The sequence below is a fragment of the Harpegnathos saltator genome, unplaced genomic scaffold (genome assembly GCF_003227715.2).
Source record: "Harpegnathos saltator strain DR-91 unplaced genomic scaffold, Hsal_v8.6 scaffold8, whole genome shotgun sequence".
Classification (NCBI taxonomy): Eukaryota; Metazoa; Arthropoda; class Insecta; order Hymenoptera; family Formicidae; genus Harpegnathos; species Harpegnathos saltator.
In genome coordinates, this window is record NW_020230648.1 from 1,295,909 (window position 1) to 1,314,913 (window position 19,005).

Below are 19,005 nucleotides of genomic sequence, written 5' to 3' on the forward strand. Positions count from 1 at the left end.
TAAGTGGGATTTAATGTACTCTAAATATTTACCAATAAAAAACATTTAAATATAATAATTATAACTTTAATTATCAGTCTTTCTATATAATCACTTATAAGTATTAAAAATAACGCACAAATAGACATTTATATTAGCAAAAATCAACATTTATAGGAACTTACTAATTTTGGTTTCGTTGAACTAATTGGTTTTGTAATTGCACATATTATAATATCAACTAAGAAACTTATACAACGAATGAACTTACTCTAAATTGTAAATCACTTACATATTCAAAAAACAAAAATACAAAAAACACAAAAAGGGATACAAAATATAAATTTATTTAGCAGTGCAATCATGCAAGTCAAAAAAACAGTCAATACACAACGGGGGAGAACCTGGACAGTTTTTACACTCAGTGGTGGTGTTTACCCTTTTCTTATTTTTATAACAGTTTCTACAATCCTTTCTGGACGTTGCATTTATTGTTTTGCCAGTGCTTAGACATCGCGGTTTGGCTTTTTCAATTTTAGTCAGCTTGTGTTGGTCTCGGTCTCCACGTCTCTTCTGCGTGGTTTGTGGGTCAGATGTTATTTCTGGCAAATACGATTCAATTATTTTCTCTCTAAAATCATAAAGATCATGCTCCTTTTATTAGAATATTTATTATAAAGTACCCAGGCATTTATCAAACTCATCATCAAAGTATGTACAAAAATTTTCACATACCAACGCTAATTTCGCTATCACCAAAATCGTAGTCTCTATCATCGACATCACTCCCTGCATAAATGTCGTCGTCCGAGTCCAGTAATAACTCTTCCACATCCGTACTTTTTAGTCGTTTTTTTGCACGATCTGGCATTGAACTGAGTCTTTTCGAGGGTCCTGGTTTGTCACTCATAATAAAAAACAAAAATAATATTCAAAATAAATAAAAACCAAACTTTAAGTGCGCTAAATCAACGAATAACCTAAACAAAATCGTCGAATCGTCACCTAGTTCGAACGCCGCCACTGTGCGCACTGGCTAACAAAAACAACAGACGATGGCTGGAGGCCATCTCCCCTCCACGAGAGTTCAATCCCTTCCCCAATGGCCTATGTAAACATCACGCACCGTTTCGCTGTGGCCGCTATTCTATCCCGCATAGAAACTCGTTAGCGACGATCACGCGATATCGCGGCATGAACGGCAATGAACGTGTTAAAAAAAGTTTGAAAGAATGATCGCCATGTTGATCATTGCATTATTGCGTTTTTTTTTTACTTTCTTCTGTATTCTTGTATATCCGTGAATCTTGTATATCCGTATATCCGTGATTTGTGAAGTATTTAAGACTGAAAGCAATGGCTGCGTTCAGTAGAACAAAATGATCAGTGAGCGCTTAGTGATTATTGGGTGCATTCAGTACTACAACCGCTCACTGAGCGTTCAATGAGCTTTTACATTTGATTGGTACATTCTTTTAGATTTAAAAATATACACCAATCAGATGCAAGAGCCCACTTAGCGCTCAGTGAGCGGTGTAGTACTGAATGCACCCATTGGTTGCGTTCAGAAAACAAAGCGCTCACTGAGCGCTTAGTAACTATTGATCCTTACTGTTAGATCCTTACATTCAGACCAATAACGTTGACGAATTAAGCTAAGACTCCATGCATGCGGTGAGCTCCGGCAAACGGCTGCGGTGACCAATCAGGAGACAGACGCATGCCGGAGCTTGCCGCAACTGGACTTGCGCCTCCCTCCTGATTGGTCATCGCAGCCGTTTGCCGGAGCTCACCGCATGCATGGAGTCTTAGCTTTACTCAACCGTTGTGTAACCGTTGTGTTTTCTGAACGCAGCCATTGTCTGTGATCAGAGCATTCTTTTAAATTCTTCATAGACCCAGAAGTATTTATCAATCAGGAGCGAGATTCAATGGTAAATCTAGTAATGTTGTCCAACTGTTGAGTCTGCTGAATGCAGCCATTGGCTGCGTTCAGAAAACACAACGGTTACACAACGGTTGAATAATTCGTCAACGTTATTGGTCTGAATGTAAGGATCTAACAGTAAGGACCAATAGTTACTAAGCGCTCAGTGAGCGCTTTGTTTTCTGAACACAACCTTTGTTCTACCGAACGCAGCCACTGGATATTGTTTTCTTAGCTGAGTGACTATTGGTTCGATTAAAGTGAACGATGTGTAGGCCGTTGCTATACTGTCTGTATTTGGATAGTCATTAGAAATTCTAGCTCTATATTGCATGAATCAATTGGTCTGTTCTTTTCAGCTGCACTGCGGAACTAGTGCAATAAATTAGAATGAGACAACTATATTTTTTCTCACTTTAACTTATTACACCAGTTCAGTAGTGCAGCTAAAAAGAACAGACCAAATGTGTTTAGATGTCAGTTCATCTTCAGGCTCTAGCGCCGCTAGAGCAGTCTAATTCTAGGTTGGAGGCGCACATATTCTCCTTCCTATCCCTTGTTACATTTCTACACTAATCAGCTGTCAAATACAATCATTCCGTCAGCTGTCAAATACAACCATTCAGTTATCGGTTTTAAAATTTTTGAAGTAATAGCTATATACACACATACACACACACATACACACACATACATATTCTGTTCATGGTTGCTTATGGACTTGTTTTTGATATATTTTTATATGTATATTGCTTATTGTCCCTATTAATTGTTTGACATATTTATTATAGAATTTGATATATGAATTATTTATTTATACAACGATGGCGAAGGAAAGGTATGTATTAAATTTTTTAAACAAGACTGTTAGAAGGAATGATTTTCATTGATTTAATTAAGATTCATAAAATTTATATTTTTATATGTGCTTGTGAAGGCTAATAGAACAACATTGAGATTTTGTTGTAGTAAATATAAATAACACAGAAGAATATTTTGTAGGTTAGAATGAAAAATAACGTCATTTAAGGAAAATATATACAATTTGCACATTTCATTAAATTAATATATAAAATAATATATAAAACATTCCTTCTAATAATCTTATCAATTGCTAATTTTAATATTACTATAATAAGTTGTTATATTGAATTATATGTTGAAATAGATTCACAATGCTCCTTTCTGAACCTGGAGAAATATTTTTTGAGGATTATAGTGTCCAGATGAGAAGACCAGATGCTTCATCTGAAGAAGATAAAAAATGGATAGATGGAAGACTAAAATTATGCTCCAAATCTCTGGTATTTGTAAATAAAGATATTAATCAGCCATTAATCAAGATTCAGTTTAAAGAAACTGTATCTATCGAGCAATATACATCCACTAATGAAGTAGGGTAAGTATATATTAATATTTTTAGAACTTAATAAAAGAAGTTTATAAAATGTAACAATTATATTCTAATTTGTAGTTTTTGTACTTTGGTATTTTTATATTTACAATCACAATTATCTATCTATTTGAATTTATTTTAGTGATATATTGTCTGTGGAATGCAAACAATATGTAGAAATGTTGGAGAAGAATATATTAGCGCCATACAGATTCGTTCATCAGAGTAGTGTATTCCACTTCTGTTTCAACTATACAAAAATAGAAGATTGTCTTCCACAAATTTTACAATTGCACAGAGCAGCAAGTTTAGCAAATGCAGAACAAAATGCCATGGTAATATCCTTGTGCATTAATTCTATTTGATTACATTATTAGGATTACATTATTAATTATATTTTTATTTTTTAAGATTATGGCTATTGTACACTCCAGGCAATCAGGTGTATTCTTCGACATGTCATGGCTTGAAGATTTATATGAGCAAGTAGTTTTAGAAGCACAAGCAAACCAAGTGTTACCACTTGTAATAAATCCTGGAAGAGTATTACTAACTACAGCTAGAATCTATTTCCAGCCTTATAATAACACAGATCAAGTAATTATTGCATCACATCATATAACCATTGATCAGAATTCTTATTATTAATTTTGATTATTATGTATTAATTATTAATCTTTTTTTTAATTTTTAGCATCCTGTTCACAAAATACAACTAAAAGATATACAGAGTATTATTAAAAGAAGATTTATATTACGGCAAGTGGTAAGTAATTTATAATTCATATATTTATTATTGAAATAAAATAATGTGCGATGAAAAAATAGTAAGATTGCATCTCAAAAGACTATATCAATAATTTGTTTACAGGGTCTTGAGATTAAATGGATACGACAATCTGGTGGTAAAATCGAATATCTATTTCTGTCATTCCAAAATCAGGATAAGAGAGACAAACTGTACGAAGATTTACTTAAACAATCGGCAGTTTCATTAGAAACTGTACCTCAAAATCAAATGCTACTAAGATGGCGTAATGGATATTTATCGAATTATGATTATATTTTATATATAAACAGGTGATTATGTAAAAGTTTGAATGTTGTTGACTTAAAATATGAAAAATATATTTAATATTTACTCTCACTTTTATATTTTAGTTTAGCAGATAGAACGTTTCACGATTTAACACAGTATCCCGTATTCCCTTGGGTCATAAAGGATTATACTTCCACGACATTAGATTTAAACGATGTTAACGTTTACAGAGATCTGTCAAAACCCATCGGTGCATTAAATCTTACTCGTCTAGAAAGACTAAAGGTATATATATTAGATTTTATTACATATACAATATATCTTGATATTTCATGAAATATATATATATTGAAATTTTCTTTTTTTATTTTCACATTATTATAGGAACGATATTCGGAAATGTCTGATCCAAAGTTTTTATATGGTTCTCATTATAGTGCACCAGGCTTTGTATTGTTTTATTTAGTACGAAAATATCCTCAGTACATGCTTTGTCTGCAAAATGGAAGATTTGATCATCCAGATAGAATGTTTAACAGGTACATATATATATGTTTTTCCTTCAACTTCTCTCGGAATTTTATTTTAAAATATTGATAATTACAACATAAAACAAAATTTATATTCTAAAAAAATCACTGTATCTTATAAAATTATATAAATTATATATTTAATTTGTAAAGAATTAAACATTATATATTAAACACGAAATATAAAAAATACTTTAAATATCAAAATATACAAAATACCTAATTATTCCGTCAAAGGAGTAGAAATAATTTTATGTTTCACTTTTATCAACAAAAACACTGAACAGTATAGCCGACGTATGGAAAAATGTTTTGGTGAACATGTCTGACTTTAAAGAACTGATACCAGAATTTTATGATACAAGCAACGGTGGTGATTTTCTAGTTAACAGTTATGGCATCGACTTTGGTCATCGACACGATGGTTCCAAGATAAACGATGTACAGCTTCCTCCTTGGGCAGAAAGTAATAAGATTTCTGATTTTAATTTCAGATTATTGGTCACCATTTGCTTTCATAAGTGATATGTATTTCCTAGGAGTAGGACTTTTTATCAGGAAATATTTTCGCTTCAAACGCGAGTGCATGCTATTTTTGCTTAGATTTTGAAACCATTTTTCATGTTAGGCAATAGTAAAGTTAGTTGTTTCACATTATGTGACCAATCATTGATTAGAATATTGAATATTATCGTGATTAAATATTTGATACATTGATTTAGGCCCATCTGATTTTATAAAAAAATTAAGAGCTGCGTTAGAAAGTGAATATGTTTCGCAAAATCTTCATCATTGGATTGACTTGATCTTTGGATATAAGCAAAGAGGAGTTGAAGCGGAAAAAGCTGATAATGGTAAGGATTCGATCTTTTATATATTATTTATGTTAATAATATTTATAATACCAGTATCACTAATAATATATTAGTGATACTGGTCGCTTCAATTTTAAGATGATAATATATCTTTCATTGCAGTATTCTTCCATTTATGTTATGAAGGATCAGTAGATTTAGATACTGTACGCGATATAAATGACAGACATGGTCTTGAAGTGCAAATTATGGAGTTTGGTCAGATACCAAAGCAAGTCTTCACTCTACCTCATCCTAAACGTTTAACGTCGACTGTAAATTTATCACATAATGCAGCATTGTTGTCATCGCCAGAAATAAGCAGTGAAGGTGTGTTTTTTCTTTATCTTCTCTTTTCTCTTATGTTTTTTCTTTCTGGTCACGCACATAATCTTTCTGGTGCACGCACTATACGATATTATTTTTATTAAACATTTTCTTTCAATTTTTCAGGCAATGCATGTGTAAAGGACAAATCATTTAATTTTACAGAATTAGTAGCTTTTCAAGCACACAAAAACTGCGTTAGCAGTATTATACAAAAGAGTACGAACTCGTGTAACGAAATCATATCAGTAGGGCAAGACGGAATGCTTAAATTGTATAATATAAGTGAGAAGAAAGTGACACGTAGTGTTAAGTTGTCCTCGTTGTCTTTATCATCCTGTATCTCATATTATACACCGTCGCAACGTAACATTCTCGTAGCAGGATCTTGGGACAATACCCTGTAAATATAACACTACCCATATTGTATACACAGTGAGATAATGGGAAATCATACAGTGTGATCTGGAAAAGTGTCAGAAAAATTTGGAGCTAAAGACTATATAGAGATAAATATAAATGTCTCTAAATCTTTACCAAATTCTTACATTTATTTACATTCCATGTATATGCAATTTTAATAACACTGCTTCTTTCCAGGATATTTTACGACATCGAATTCGGTAGAGTAATAGATATCTTACAAGGACATTCGGATGCAGTATCATGTTTAGCGTGGAGTTCCGCTCGCCAAGTTATTATATCTGGATCGTGGGATTGCACCGCAAAAGTTTGGCGCGAGTATACATGTGGCACGAAAATTAAGCCAGTGGAATGTTTTCTTGCACAATTGGATCATGATTCAAAAGTAACTTGTATTGATATATCCAGGTAAATGATATCATAAAATTTTTTTCTTAAACGCTGTTAAATCTTTTTAAAATTAGTCTCTATTAAAAATATCTACACATAATGTGTGTTATTTCTGTTGTGTATTTTATCTTATCGTATCTGTGAATTGAATAACTCATTTTATGCTAATTGCAGGGACGATACTATATTGGTTTCTGGTACAGAAGACGGCGAATTATGTTTATGGAATATGGATACGTATGATCTGCAATATATCATTAAAAGTAAATGTACATTTTTACTTTCCTTTAAGGTCACATCATGTTAGAACTGTTACTGTAATTTAAATTATCGCAATATTATTCGCTAATATCTAATATTTGTATTAAAGGTCACATGTGTAAGGTAAACGCAGTAACGTTCGATAAACAGTGCAGCAGTGTGATATCGTGTGCTGAAGATAGAATATTAAATGTAACAGACGTTCGAACGAGCACGCAAATATACTCTATTAGTTTAGAAAACGAGCCTCTCACGGTAAAATGGATGGGACCATTCTTATTGATAGGTGATGATCATGGAAATTTCAATATATGGGACTATCGGAAAACCGTATTTGTTACGCAGATACACTGTCATGATGGTAAATCATGCATTATTATAACATTCTTAATAGTTGAACATTATGTGATGAGTTTTGTCTTTCAATAATCGTGTTTGCCCAGTTATATAGTTTATAGGCGTTATATAGTAATATAAATATTGATCATATAACTCAGTGGTTTAACTTTTTTTAATGGTTACATTTTTCTCTTTTCTTTCTTTTTTCCTCGAAATATATAAATTAATTTAGCTAATTGGTAATTATGTCAAACTGTTCTAATTGAAACAAATTTATAAAATATTTTTAAATAATTAAGATATGTGTATTTTTTAGGGTCACTTTCGGCCTTAGCAGTAGCATCTGATAGTAACTTGATAATAACAGGTGGCGAAGACAAAAAAGTTATTGTATGGGAATGTCATAATCAATGACACAGTATTTCAAGTGGTTGTCTTTTTTTTATTTAATGTATAAAGGAAATTCTGTGTAAGAAAAGAATAGGCCTAATTTCTTTTTTAGCAATGTACTATTAATTTTATTATGTGTTACAATAAAATACCAGTTGTATATAGTATAACAGCAGATTCTATATTTATATCACAAATTCCTGAATTGCAGAAATATATAATTTATATTTGATAAAGAAAATGTCTCTTAGCATTTTATAGGATTTCATTAGGATTTTTCTCTTTTGCGCAATATAAATATACATTTGCATTTTAAGTATCAAGAAGTACAGCTATATACATCAGACCTAATTTTCTTCAATTCAGACGTTTTCTTTAATAAGACACAAGTTGTCACACCAATATTAAGATTCTAATATAACTTATACAAATATATTGTATATCTAATGATATGTAATATTACATTCCGCTTTTTCTTTGCAAAGTAATATTTTTAAGCTATATGTTATCAGTCTTCCTATCATAATAAAAATAACTCCACATTGCGAAAAAATGACTGCAATATCAAGCTTTAATACGAGTGATTGTTACAAAAACAAATTAAATAAAAAATACTAAATATATCATAAATATTTGTACCACCGAACATAAGTCCATTTATCCTAGAGGAAATTATACACAAGACGAAAGTATTTACATCATTTTGTATAATTGGTGCATAAAGAATTCAAATTTAATGTCACATCTAAGCTCTCATGATGTGACATATTGTATACAAATTGAAATTTTAAGAAATGGATTGATTAATTTACAGTATTAATAGCAATGGATGGATTTGCTCGCATTTGGTATTGGCTTTATTGAAAACTCTTAATATGACTAGTGTGTGCTAAAGATACAACTGTAAATGCTACATAAAAATACTGGAAGAGGAATCAACACTATTTGTGCATGCTAATAGCAATGACTAGTATTACACAAAATATTGCGATAGATCAAACAGGAACATTTAATTTTTATATCTATACATATTGTTCTAAAGCCTTGTTGTCACTATACATTTTACTAAGAATTTTGGTATACAAGCTCTTTCGAATTTGTATGTTTCTTTGGAGATAACAGAGAACGAATCTGCAACAAGTTTTGTAAAGAATCTTGTTTTTGTTACTAATATTTTTACTAATATTTTACTAAAAATATCAACTAGTAAAAATTCCTCTTGCGGAAGCTTGTACTTTAGGAAGCTCTTCGACTTTTCTAATTACTTTCTGTTTTTTAATTTGACTTGAACCCTGATTCTATTAATGCTGAAAGATACTTCATTTTTTTTAGTTGTGTAGTTATTTCGTACCAAGGTAACTTGGTTAACATATTAACATATTACTTTCACGTATGATGATTCACACATAACTGAGATTGTTAGGTCAGAACATTAAATAATGTTCACATTAGAATGCACTTTCGAATCTTATCTTAATGAAGAATTTGAATATTTTGACATAATATCTCGTTACATCACAAATGATCCAGTTGCTTTAATTGTTCGTAGGTAATGAAAAATATAATATTCCATGGTCCCATTCTAAACCATGTTGGGACGAAACCTTTGTATAGTGCTAGAACTCCTTCATTTTTAATCGTCTACATGAAACATAAAAATAATTATTCTTAAGACTGATATACTAAATTGAATATCTGAAAAGTATGTGTAGACGTTAAAAGGACAAAATTTTATACCTGAACCAAACAGTCTATGCTACCATTGTAAATATGTGAAGGGAGTTTATTGCCAGCAATGCACACTCTCCTTTGATTCATTAATCGTGTCTAAAGAAAGAAAATTATGTTTAAAGAATCAATTATGCAAATTATAAGTTGTAATCTACTCACACGAATGACGTCCAAAGGTGTCGAAGCTACAGCGCTCCCCATGCTAGCTACAAAACTCGATCTGGAAAATTATAATTAAAGTCAAGCACATTTACAGCTTATGCTAATATAAATCTAAACCTAAATGTCACATTTTTAATTAAACCTTATACCGTTTTCTTTTCTTATCGAGAACTATATAATCTTTTCTAGTATTGATTTCAAGTTGGTTTTAAATTTTAGACTGTAATACCAGGAGTTTATATTATAAATAAAAATTAACCCTTATCCAGGCAATCATGTGCAGAATTAAGACTGTTTAATACGCCTACAATGATGGCTAATATCTCAACGGAGCAGAGAGATACACTTCCAGATATAAGTGGAAATTGAAAGCATAGATGAAATAAAGCATTTCTTTAGAGTAAAAGGAAAAGAGGAACAATCAAACTTCTGCAGCACATGGTTAGTGATTTAATAAAATTCCCAAAGCTCTAAGACGCATAAGTGCTAACCAAAAAGCCATTGCAAGGTAGATTAACATGTTTAATCATCTGGACGATTGTCTTAACGATTCTTGTATTAAACACAGAGTGCTGAACACAGCTTCCGTGTCAAGCCTCTCTGGTCATCTCAAAATCCGTCTGTGCCCATATGCATGACAATGGACCTGGAAAAAAATGTTACAATTTTAGGAGAGTATTACTCCTTTCTCGCTCTTGAAATAATGGACAATACACGGGATATTTCAAAAATTACGTAATAACGTCTCGGAGATCTCAGAAGTTTAGCCGATTAAATTGGCCGATTATCTCCGAATCGAAATATAAAATAATTTCTGAATTGGCGACTTCGAAATTAAGTTATTTAAATTAATCGCTTAAATTAGAACGTTTTAAGACGACTAGATTAGTGCAGAAGAATAATGAATAACTATCTTTTCATCCTCCAGTTAAATTTAAATGCACTTCAACCATTTCGCTTGGTGTTTAATAAATAGCGTGCATCTTTCTATATGCGTCTATTTCAAAATACTAATCACAAGAGCATTCTCTATACATACATACAATAGTAGTTCGTAATTAATCAATACCATCTCACATTGGAACAAGAATAGTTGAGTAACTTGCTAATTACAATGTCATATATATACGTTGTGCTGTAAATTCACCATCTTGTTATGAGAGATAGGCTTTAATAGCCCGGATAAGGGTTAATTGATACTAACAATTAATAACATAAAATGAAACATATCAATAAATATGGATATAATGTGAACGGTATAGTGACGAAACCTTTGGTTCTGTGAACAATTAGTAAAGTTAAGCAATAATATTTCATTAGCTAACATATTTCAGGCATATTTTCGATCTTTGAAAACTGTTTTCATGTAAAAATAATATTGACATCCACTGATGAAAAAACTTACACAAAATGATTACTAACGCTATCTCCCAATATATTCATACATTTACTCTTGGTATAATCATATATAGGTAACTCTACAGCTGCAATAACAGCCGCTCGTTGAGCAGTTGGTCCAACACCCTGGAGGAAAAATAATATATTTATACATATGTACATACATATATATATATATATATACATACTCTTATACAAAATATTACATATATCTGAAAATATTTTTTTGTTACAAATCACTATTTGGTAAAGAAGTTCATTTGAATCAAATTTGAAAAATAACTAAAAATTTATTCATTTATTATAATTTAAATGAATAATATTTCATTTTTGCTTAATTTCTACTATCATTTTTATACTCAAATATGTAATAGTTAGTCAATCTAATGCATGATAAATTTGATAAAGTAATATGTAGTGACAAGAAGCACTCATTACCCTCCAAAGCCCACGAATACCTTCGTGTTTATACACATCTTTGAAACAGGCAAATAGAGACATATTTGCTTCATTGCCAGTGACTTGCATACGAACTTTTATAACATCAGTGGGGTTAGCAATAGCACTTGATATAGCTCCAGCTAATGCTCCACATATAACATTTATTACTACTAAATCATCAGTTGTCCATTTATCAGTTACAGCTTTTTTTAAGGAATAATAAGTCCCAAACTTAATAGTTCCATATGTCGCTTGCCGCAAAATAGCAGGACTGATTCTAGACAGCAAAAAGAAATAATAATAGAAAGACCAAAAAAATCATAACATCTTATGTGAAATTAAGAAATTTTTTCATATTGAATACATATTTTCTCTTATATTGAAATATTTACCCAGAATATAGTCCTTTTAATCCTTCTTGCTTAGATATTTGCAATAAAGCATCTGTCATGCCAGAATATCTCAAACGTGCAAGCTTTTGATCATACTTCTGGCCTTGTACTTGCAAACGTGTTTTTGTTGTATCCAGAGGAAATGTACCTATTGAATAAATAAGACAGTTAAAATTTACTTTTTTATTCTAAATATTTCACCAATTGAAAGTGAAATATACTAAAAATTACATTTTTATCATAATATATCATAATATAGGTGTAACACAAAATATTGCTTAAGATAATAACAAAAATTATTTTTAATTACTAATTTACCCAATTCTGCAATAATTGAAGCTAAACCTCCATATACAAAAGGTCTCCAATCTTTCCAATTCTTCTCTCCCATTGTCCGTTTTAATGAGACAAAACCAGCAATATAATTGGCAAAGGATTACTGGTACAAAATAAGGATTAATGAATCACTGAAAAATAAAAAAAAATTGAAAGATTTTTCCTTCTTTTTCCTAAAATAGATCAATATTAAGGAAATAAATTTTTAAAATATAAAGAGTATTGAATTATTTTGTTTGACTTTTTTACGTGAAATGCATAAACTAATAAATATGATAATAAATTCGAAATATTCTATTTTCAAACATTAATTCCACATATTCAATTGTAAATTTGCGAATAAGCTTAGTGCCTAAACTAACCATGATAATTTTTACTTATACTCGTTGTCAGGTGGCTTGACGATAGCTCGTGTTTAATTAGGTACAATCTGCATACAGTGCACGTTCAAAATTTCAAAATAGCATACACTTACATTTCGTATATAACTCCTTAAATAATAAATAATTATTTTAAACGTACCCGAATTGAGATACGGAGATAAAACGAACGCGAGATATCACGTGTATCGTCTCAGTATACTCAATATAAAGAACGGGCACTGCATCGTCTAACGTAAATACATTGGCCGCGTTCAGTAGACCAAAGTGATTAGAGAGCGCTTAGTGATTATTGTCTGTGATTGGAGCATTCTTTTAGATTCTTCATAGACCCAGAAATATTTACCAATCAGGAGCGAGATTCAGTGGTAAATCTAGTAATGTTGTCCAACTGTTGAGCTGCTGAACGCGGCCATTATCATCCAATGGAAAAATTCCTTTGCTAGAGACAGATTGTCGCTGATCGAAGTTCTCTAGAATGAGAACTTGCTATTTGATATCATACATTAAACAAACTCTTATAATAAAAGATATACGACATTTTGATCTCTTATTTTGATGGATCAATAAAAGGTTTACGTTATTTTTTGGACTTATTATTTTAATAAGTCAATAAGAGGTTTGATTTATAGGATATAAAGCCAGCGGCACACGATTATTTTTATCTTACAAAATCGATTATCGTATAATTTTTTTAGCTCGATCATTCCCTAGATAATAGTTTTTTATTCAATATTACTAGAATCTTTAAACCCATATCAGACTGTTGGGATTGCGTATTGATTGAAATTTAACCAATTAGGGCTAAGTTTACTATATTTGAGATTATTTTCTTTTTTCCAATTGGTCAAATTTCAATCCAATCTTAATCCCAATTCGTAGTCTGATATGGGCTTTAGAAGCGAAATAACGAATCTAAAGCCAACGGCACACGATGCTTGTTTCGTGCTAGATTATTTATTGGATGAAAATACTGCGTTCTGATTGGTACATTTCCGAAGATGAATGAAAATGCACCAATCTAGCAAGAAATCCAGCACGAAACAAGCATCGTGTGCGGCTGGTTTTAGACTCGTTATTTCGCTTCTAAAGTCCATATCAGACTATGAATTGGTGTTAAGATTAGATTGAAATTTGACCAATTGGAAAAAAGAAAATCTCAAATATAGTAAACTTAGCCCTGATTGGTTTAATTATAATTCAATACTCAATCCCAATCAGTCTGATACGGGCTTAAGGATTCTAGTAATATTGAATAAAAACTATTATCTAGGGAATGATCGAGCTAAAAAAAATTATATGATAATCGATTTTGTAAGATAAAAATAATCGATGTTAAAATAATCGAAATGATGTCGCCCATCCCTAGCTCCGACTCCTTTAACAGTTCATAAACACATTCAAAAATGGCGAAGGGGGGGAAATCGTCTTATCAGGTGCCTGTAGCCACATTGAGAGAGAGAGAGAGAGAGAGAGAGAGAGAGTAGCTCCGACTCTGACTGGCGTCCCTAGCCATATATTGGAGACTGGAGATTGGAAATTAGCTTCGATTAGCAGTTCTGCTATCACAAGTGTCAAAAATTGAATGATATTTCCAAAATTGTTCAAAGAAACTTTAGATCATTACGTAGTAAGTGTAGGAATTTACATTGTATCTATAATAACCTAACGAAAACTTCAAGTATCCGTTTATTTCTGTTTTGCGATACATATAAGGAAATTTCTACATATCTGAAATTATTTCTGCAAACGTTTAATTTTCTCTCTATAGATAATATAGGTAAGTTTTAACTTTGTTCTATGTGTTTGATTATATTCTGCACGATACAATGCATAAAATATTATATTTTTAATAACATCAGCATAAGATACATTTTGTATAGGTTATATTATGAATTCTTTAAACCGCTATATTTCGTATACTAAAGATTGTTTTTATCAAAATTACTTGTTTCTTCGTGCTATTTTTATATATTATGTATTATATAAGAAAAACATATATATATATAATACTGTTTTTGTTTTGTAAGATAAATGCCAAGTGTTAAAGATGAATCAGAAGGGGAAGGGGAAGAAATGTCGCATGATAGTAATGACAGTAATCAAAGCTCAGCATCATGTGACAGCAGTGCAGAACATACTGACAGCGATGACTCGTCAGAAATGGATGAGGTTGAATGCGAGCGGAGACGGCATGAATGTATGGAAAATTTGATAGATTTAGAGAGACAGTTTTCTCTTCTCAAGGAACAGTAAATATCCATATTTGATACACTGTTTATTACTGTATAATATAATATAGTTTTAATGAACTGTATAATATAATATAGTTTTAATGAACCATATAAATAATTTATATTGTCACAAGAAAGCTGAAACAAGTTAATGATACAAGCAGCGTATTAAAACTTTCAAAAGATCAATATTTGAAATATATTTTTGGTTGTTCTCTTAGATTATATCGAGAAAGAATCACGCAAGTGGACACGAAACTGGGGGAGGTTCGAGTCGGAAAATCAGAGGAGTATTTAATACCTTTGGAACGGCTGAAAGAGAACTTGAAAACGAAAACCGAAGTGGCCGGAATATTGAAGCAATTCAGGTTAAACAATATTCTAAATAAATTTTACGCCGAGGAGCAAGCTGCCCTGCAAAATTTCGAAAGCGAAAAGTCGATAGTTTGGGATGGCATTCACGATGAACTCCAAGACAAGATCCGTCGTTTGGAGGAAGACAAGAACAATGTGGATATACATGCGGATTTGTGGCTCAACACGACCAGCAGACGACGTAGAAACCATACAGAGAGACGACGTGCCGTTTCCGTTGCGGGTCCTTACATCGTTTACATGCTTAACGATACCGATATATTGGAGGACTGGGCGATGATAAAGAAAAGCCTGAGCAGTCGGAAAACGGAGATAATATAACTCGCGGTATAATCCAGGAGCACATTTAGAAATGCTTTCGAGACTGGTCTTAACGCGTATGGATACAATCAGTAGCTGTTGTGATCGTTGACGTTCGAAAAACAGACAATGATTTCGGGAACTCTTCTTACTTTTAGTCGCAGTAGATCGACACTTGCAAGATCGAGAACGGTCGAAATCGTGCGTTTTTAACGGAGTGGACCTCGAATCAGTCAGTGGATAGTAATTGCGAAAGAATGGAGAGCTTTGAGAGAATATCAATACAAATATATAAACCATGGCTATGGATATCCAAACGTGGTTGCAAACTAGGGTACAAATTGGGTAGTAGTTGTGCACAATAAAAATCCTTGACGGCGAACGAGTGCATCTCTTGGCGAATAAATACGAAAAGAAATTGATTTATTAATTGTTAATTTAACAAAGCGGAGAATTATATATACGACAAATTTAATAAAGCAGTTAACGAAGGATAAACTTTCGACGAAATGATCGGGAAATGGACGCGGAAAATGCTCCCGATGCTGACATTACACAATCATCCTCGATGCGTGCGAGAATTTCGTCCAATTGGAGGTAGCTTGAAGATGTAGCTTCGACGATGAGCGCATTTCCAGCTGTGACGTTCGTCACGGATGCGATGTATATACAGTGTGCCTTGGGGGAGAAAGAAATAAAATATTACAGTCATATACCAACGTACTTTCGGTACACTGGCGATTGCCGGGGGAATTACGCGCGCACGGCTATTTGTCGCGGGGACTCAGCAGATTCGAGTTATCTATAAAACTACCTAAGCTGGCACTAAGAACGATAATTATGTTAGTCTTTCATCATATACCAAAAGCGATTGGTTGTAATGTTTCATACACACGCAGTGCCAAGAATTAAATATGTATTACGTACATGTATATAATGCAGAATGTTGATAAGTTCGGCCTCTCATTGGTTGCATCGCGTTACTGCCTCTATTAAAATTCCGTTCTTTAAACGGACGATCATTCGTCCGAAGGCCCGACTGCTCGATTGAATTTTATTTTATTTTTTAATTGTCACGTTGAACATCGTGACAAAACACGTCTCGGGGCCTTCCAATTGAAGTTTTGATAAAGAACAGCGTATAATATCAACGAGCGCGAACGATCGACATTCTGTGAACACACACATACACATGAAACACTTCCGGAAGGTACTCATCTGTCTCTCCATTAGATTATATTCACGGAAACTTTAAGTGTTTTCCGTTTATTTCCAATACGTGTAAAAAATGTATGATATCAATCGGGCATATTTCATATTTTTGAATAAAGTTTGAAAAATTGCACAAGCCCTCGTTCTTTCATTCGATACCCGATAAAGACATCGAGACATGCAATTATTGACTTCCGAAATCTGAGAATCAGGATAACGCGGGGATGAATAGCTTGAATGTGTGAGTGTATGTCTATGTTAATGATGATGATGTGACATTGATACGGCAATATGATATTAACAACTGATTGGTCGGTCAATAACTTTCGTTAACGACGCGAATAGAACAAAACGATCGCTCGTGGTAAATATAAAGATAATCTCTTTCTCTAGCGAGAAACTGACTTCCAGAATCTAACCAGACAAATCACTTTTCAGTTCGATAAGATTGAGTTAACTATTCAGTTTGGACTGCTAAGGGGCTTACCTAGTGTGACGGTTTGAAAAAATCGAATTTTTTTTTATTTTTTGACAGTTTAACATCTGTAGAATAATATCCTGAAGTGTTATGGTCGTATCTGAAATATTTTAGAAACGGCAGGTATGAAACGGCAGCACAGCTGGTCGGGGGCCATAAACTCGATTCTCGCCGGCGAGGCAGGACGCCGGACAGTTGCGGTAGTTCTTAGGCTCTGACGTAATCGTTTATACTTCAAAGATAGAAAAGAGAGCCTGGTAGTTCCAAGGACTCACAATAATCCCTTTATGTTTGTACGAAAGCGTTGTTGGCAGCTCAAAAGGTTTCGAAGCCGCTCGACGCAGGTATACGTAAGCGGCCCGTTTAGTTCATTTTTAGCCACTGTGCAGAGCACATCGCAGCGCGAATTTCATTCAAAATGAGTGGGAAAAGTCAATCTAGTGTTCAAAAAGGCACACACGATATTCCAGCGCGTAGAAGTACCAATAAGAAAAGAAAGTTCCAGGGAAATCGACACACGCTGGAGCAGTCGACCGAGTACACCAGTACGACATGACGAAATTTAAACATGACTATCTCCCTCTGGACCTACAAATTCAAGAAGTTCTAGAGCCAATTTATAGTGATTTAAGTAGGCCTGAATTATTAAACAGGTGCAAGGATAGTAGTACACAAAATAATAACGAAAATTATAATGGTTTGTTGTGGCACTTTGCTCCTAAACACCTTCACAGTGGTTTAAAAACAATAAAACTGGCCAATTTCTTTGCTGTTGCAATTTTTAATGAAGGTTTCCAAGCTATTTTGCATTTGAAACAATGGGAGTGATTATTGGGCCCTCTGCCAAAGATTATGTAGAAAAACGAGTCATGAAGGTAGCAGAAAAACAGCACCGCGAGGCTTCAAAGGAAGCTCGGACAGCTCGCAGGACAGCTGCAGCGGCCCAGCAACAATTTTTCGAACAAGAGAAAGGCGAATTATATGGGCCTGGAATAGCTGAATAGCTGTAAGTATAATAAATTTTCTTTTATAACAAAAAAATCAGTAGTTAAAACTTGAGACGCGTTTTTCTCGAAACAACGTTTTCGAAATTTGCTGCAGTCATAACTCGCGAACAAATTAATGAATCAACTTCAAATTTGATAGGCATACTCAGTACATGTTTTGTCATACAGTAAACTAGGATTTTTTCAATCCGTCAATAAATGTCAATTTGCCACGCAAAAAACGGGCACTTTTTTTTGCTAAATTCGAACTTTTTCTTTTACAACACCGTAATTTTTTTAATTTTCAATATTTTTTCATAATCCTAGTTCACTGTATAGGAAAACTTATCTAGTTTAACGCCTTTTTTTAACGTTTAACGTCTCTTTTTATTTCAGGCACTCTGACGTCACTTATCGCTGCAGCAGTTGGGCTACTTTTTTTTTTTACCTCCGAGAAATTATTAATATTTCCAATACATGTCAATATTTTTTCGTAATAAAATTTTTATAACTTCTTCAAATGTTACTTAATATAGCCTCAAACCTTTAAAATATATGGAAGAATAGTTTTTTTTTTTAAATCCTCGAAAATCGCCCTCATTTTCATGTGATCACACTAGGTAAGCCCCTTAAGCATTTTCGGTACAAGTTCAACAGCGTTTGGCTTACATATCGAGGAGTCAATCGAAGACGCGAAGAGACAGAGGGAGGAGGCGGGATACAGA

General features: G+C 32.7%; 4 protein-coding genes across 8 annotated transcripts; 2 read left to right on the forward strand and 2 right to left on the reverse strand.

The window, feature by feature from the left end:
• Window positions 1–307: 307 nt before the first annotated feature.
• Window positions 308–1,300, reverse strand: LOC105181649 (uncharacterized). Of its 2 annotated transcripts, none has more exons than XM_011138549.3 (2): window positions 715–1,300; window positions 308–581 (listed from the first exon to the last, which is right to left on the reverse strand). In XM_011138549.3, exons 1-2 carry the CDS (start codon window positions 887–889, stop codon window positions 325–327), a joined length of 432 nt encoding a protein of 143 aa, XP_011136851.2. In that variant the 5' UTR covers window positions 890–1,300; the 3' UTR covers window positions 308–324. The 2 variants fall into 2 exon arrangements, with proteins under 2 accessions (XP_011136851.2, XP_011136852.1); XM_011138550.3 differs by having other exon boundaries at window positions 308–610; window positions 715–1,296.
• Window positions 1,301–2,388: 1,088 nt separating this feature from the next.
• LOC105181650 (protein FAN) lies at window positions 2,389–8,025 on the forward strand. The gene is made up of 16 exons (XM_011138551.3): window positions 2,389–2,744; window positions 3,075–3,305; window positions 3,445–3,637; window positions 3,714–3,899; window positions 3,997–4,068; window positions 4,174–4,382; window positions 4,464–4,626; window positions 4,726–4,880; window positions 5,159–5,337; window positions 5,594–5,725; window positions 5,849–6,055; window positions 6,179–6,455; window positions 6,653–6,883; window positions 7,040–7,128; window positions 7,236–7,487; window positions 7,782–8,025. Exons 1-16 carry the CDS (start codon window positions 2,731–2,733, stop codon window positions 7,877–7,879), a joined length of 2,688 nt encoding a protein of 895 aa, XP_011136853.1. The 5' UTR covers window positions 2,389–2,730; the 3' UTR covers window positions 7,880–8,025.
• Window positions 8,026–8,464: 439 nt separating this feature from the next.
• On the reverse strand, window positions 8,465–12,890 carry Bmcp (uncoupling protein Bmcp mitochondrial). Of its 3 annotated transcripts, XM_019840656.2 has the most exons (9): window positions 12,838–12,881; window positions 12,678–12,745; window positions 12,298–12,446; window positions 11,980–12,127; window positions 11,585–11,864; window positions 11,154–11,272; window positions 9,746–9,806; window positions 9,593–9,682; window positions 8,465–9,496 (listed from the first exon to the last, which is right to left on the reverse strand). In XM_019840656.2, the coding sequence occupies exons 3-9, from the start codon at window positions 12,368–12,370 to the stop codon at window positions 9,371–9,373; spliced, it is 897 nt and encodes a 298-aa protein (XP_019696215.1). In that variant the 5' UTR covers window positions 12,371–12,446; window positions 12,678–12,745; window positions 12,838–12,881; the 3' UTR covers window positions 8,465–9,370. The 3 variants fall into 3 exon arrangements, with proteins under 3 accessions (XP_019696215.1, XP_011136855.1, XP_011136854.1); XM_011138553.3 differs by lacking the exon at window positions 12,678–12,745 and having other exon boundaries at window positions 12,838–12,890; XM_011138552.3 differs by having other exon boundaries at window positions 12,678–12,886.
• A 1,292-nt stretch (window positions 12,891–14,182) lies between these two features.
• Brms1 (breast cancer metastasis-suppressor 1-like protein) lies at window positions 14,183–16,410 on the forward strand. 2 transcript variants are annotated; one of them, XM_011138554.2, is made up of 3 exons: window positions 14,183–14,475; window positions 14,726–14,947; window positions 15,151–16,410. In XM_011138554.2, the coding sequence occupies exons 2-3, from the start codon at window positions 14,730–14,732 to the stop codon at window positions 15,623–15,625; spliced, it is 693 nt and encodes a 230-aa protein (XP_011136856.1). In that variant the 5' UTR covers window positions 14,183–14,475; window positions 14,726–14,729; the 3' UTR covers window positions 15,626–16,410. The 2 variants fall into 2 exon arrangements, with proteins under 2 accessions (XP_011136856.1, XP_011136857.1); XM_011138555.2 differs by having other exon boundaries at window positions 14,183–14,325.
• Window positions 16,411–19,005: the final 2,595 nt, after the last annotated feature.